This window comes from Lolium perenne, chromosome 5 (genome assembly GCF_019359855.2).
Source record: "Lolium perenne isolate Kyuss_39 chromosome 5, Kyuss_2.0, whole genome shotgun sequence".
NCBI lineage: Eukaryota > Viridiplantae > Streptophyta > Magnoliopsida > Poales > Poaceae > Lolium > Lolium perenne.
Genome location: NC_067248.2, coordinates 182465485 through 182468818, shown reverse-complemented (window position 1 = coordinate 182468818; position 3334 = coordinate 182465485). Strand labels below are relative to the sequence as shown.

The following is a 3334-nucleotide window of genomic DNA, read 5'->3' as shown; positions in this document are numbered from 1 at the left end:
ATAGACAACTTGCAAAACACGAAGACATAACTCGATCCACCACACCAGATGATCCCTGCCATCGCGGCCATAGCTTGTTACTGGTTGACCTAACCCAACTTTACGAGCGAATGTGTACATCGCCGAGCATACATCTGGGCTCCCACGAGCGGCAAGCAGAGGAGCGGGAACCGACGTTTGCCTGCCGAGGAAGGGGGCGACAATAATGCAAAGGATGGGTGATGGCTGGGGTCAAATCCTAGGCCTCATCTCCTTTTGAGCCTCACAGGAGAGAGAAATATATTAACAGTGACACCCCTTCACCTTTATCTACCCTAAACCCTAAGCTTGAGGTAATAGAGAGGACCGTAAACCTCAAACAAGATTTACTTGACCAAAAAAAATCTTTAGTCCCGCGTTCAGTTTTCACTAAACCTCATGCAAAACACTACTCAACTTTACGAGCGAATGTGTACTAAATGTAATGCTGCATGTTCGTATCGTATTTCACGTTTCAACAATGGAGTTATTTTTATCATCATCTTACTACAGCTTACGAACAACTCAAACACCCAAATAAAAGCAGATGCCACGAGTCTTTCTACCATCAAACTTAATCAGTGAGGTCAAAGCAACGAAGAAACTTGAGCTGGCAACGCCCAAACGCCAGACGGGTTATCGCGCGCCTAGAACCGGTTGCCGCTGCACCTGCTCGCGCTCTTTCGCCGTTCAGACCGCGCCCGCAGCACGCAGAGCTGCGCCTCCCACACGTCCCTCGCAAACCCATCCGCCGCCGCCGGCCTCGCCGCCGTGTAGCCCGTCGTTAGCTCAGCATCGTACCGCATCCTCGTGGCCGGGTCGGAGAGAGTCTCGTAGGCGCGGCGGAGCTCGACGAAGAGCTCGGTGGACTCGGCACGGCGTGACGGCGGGCAGACGTCCGGGTGGTACTGCAGCGCCAGCCGCCGGTACGCGCGCTTGACCTCCTCCTCGCCGACGGGCGCCGAGTGGTCCAGCGACAGGACCTTGTAGTAGTCCTTGCTCCTGCTAGCCGTGCGTCGGACACCGGCGCTTGTAGACGCCGCCGCCTTCACCTTGAAGTCCTTGACCGTGCGGTGGCTGCCCCTGCACCCGAAGGCGGCGCCGCTGAAAACATTGCCCGTGGTGGTGTTCATGGCTGATGGAAGAAATATTTGCAGGTGATTCGTAGCGGAGCGAGGTGTGTGCCGTCGCAGAAGAACAAAATCTGCGCCGACCTATATATAGGCCGATCGTAGGGGTGCGCCGGAGGACGAGACAAAAAGTTCAGAGGTCGATCCGTCCGGGCGGTGCTCCCACGCGTTTTAGGCAGGTTTGGGTGAATTGGTGGCGAAGGATGTGCCATTTGGACGGAGACAAAGAAGCTCCCTGTGCGGAAGCCGGAAGACGCAGATTCGCTTGTTTAGGTTGTCACGAAAAACTTTGTTTGTGCAAGATTCACCCGTGCATGCAACGGTGCAAGATCTCCAGGTGAGCAACAGCTTGAACACGCTCGGAATCACACTGTCCCTTGTTTCTCTCGGACCATCTCATCTCTGGTCTCATTTCTTTTGCGGGGGCCTGGTATATTAAGATGATCTCTAGAATTCTGCCAAAGGCCCCACCCACATAGATAATTGCCGACCATCTATTCTGCGCTGCCCGATCGTCGCCATGGAGCTCCCTATGCCGCCGCCCATCGTTTCCAAAGTCGCGTGGCCTCAGTCAGGCCCTCTCGCCGCGCCCGCACCTCCCACCATCAGCCTCCCTATCGTGCCTCCCACTGCTGGTCCATGCAATAGCTTCGATCTATGCGACATCTTTCAGTGGAATTCGACGGAAAGTAACATTGTTAGCTACAATACCTACCCGCGCAATCCTCTTCGTGGATAAAATAGCCAAGACACGACACTGATCATTAGATGGTCTTAACATTGTGGTGCGACATGATAGTGTGAGCTTAAATTAAGACAATTGTTATTCAGATGGGTTCCACACATTTGCACACGGCATCGAGCAGTGGAACTTCCTCCTGTCCCGTCCCGCACATGCCCGACCGTTCCCCACCATACCCTTCTTCTTTTCCGGCGGTGGCGCCTTCTAGTTCATTCTCGGCAGCGACATACCCTTGGTTCTCGGTGGCAGTCCTATCTTTGTTGAGTGATTTTGGAGCATAGCTCCATTCCTCCGCGTTTCGATTTGGATATGACGAAGTCAGTCATCTCACCGCTTTATAACCTAGATTGACGTGGGTAGGTGGGCTAAACGAGGGGCAACGAGATGGAGCCGTGACAAACTACTTCCAATCTTTTTGGCTTAATTTGATTGCAATTAATTTGGTCCTCATCCAATTCCGCTACCTCACAAATTCCGCCGCCATTCAAAATAGATGTGATGTTGCGCGAAGAAACTTCCATTCCAATGTCAAGTTCTTTACATCTAAGGCAAAGCTAGGTGATGGTAGCATGCGAAACATCGAGAGAGGTACAATTGTGAGATGTGAGGTTGTATTTGCAGAGATTGATCCACAAGAGCTACAGAACATGGAAGAGCATGCCATGAAGAATGTGGTGGAAAAAATTGGGCAGAGTGTTTTTTGGGCCCACATCAAGAAGTATTATTGTTACAATTTAAAAGTTTAAAGGGCGAGTATTTGAGAACTGAGAATGCACAAGAGTTGGTTGATGAAATTGATCGGCAAGAAGGCTGGACAATCAAAGAGGTTACTTTTAATGCGGAGCTCGCTGATCTGAAATCAGATTCCAAGGTTGGATATATGCCCTCAAAGTTAGCTTCACAGATCTAAGATGACGATGATTGTGCTTTAGAGAGGCATATAGTGCCCATATGCACCGAAGTGACGTTATTAGCTAAGGGGGATGATACATGCAGATGGTGGTGTATGTTTTGATTGGAATGTTGTGGTGTTACATGAACCTACTGATTTGGTCATAACACCAATGACTGACACTGAAATGGCAAAAAAAAAACAATTGGCATTCCAGTAGATGATAGAGATTAGGAGAAGGAGACTGAAGAAGCTAATTTGACTCATGATGGTAACATTTTTCTAAAGATGTGGACAGAGAGTTGATGCAAGATTCTACAAATGATTTAGATGGTGCGCATGATGATGAGCTAGTAACTGTCTATGATACGCAAAATTTTGTTATGGCGGTAGGGAAGTTATTTCGAAACATAGGTGAGTTTCGAATGTATTTCAAGACTTATCCAAACAAGAAGGACTTTGATGCCAAAACTAAGTGGACTGATAAAAAAGAAGTTCTATGCGAGATTTAGTGGTTTTGATAGAGGCGTCAAGCCTTGCACATGCTAAATT

At 49.3% G+C, this 3334-nt stretch overlaps 1 protein-coding gene across 1 annotated transcript; it reads right to left on the bottom strand.

Moving 5' to 3' along the window:
• Positions 1–665: 665 nt before the first annotated feature.
• LOC127303878 (uncharacterized) lies at positions 666–1151 on the bottom strand. Its single transcript, XM_051334590.1, has one exon. The coding sequence runs from the start codon at positions 1149–1151 to the stop codon at positions 666–668; it is 486 nt and encodes a 161-aa protein (XP_051190550.1).
• Positions 1152–3334: the final 2183 nt, after the last annotated feature.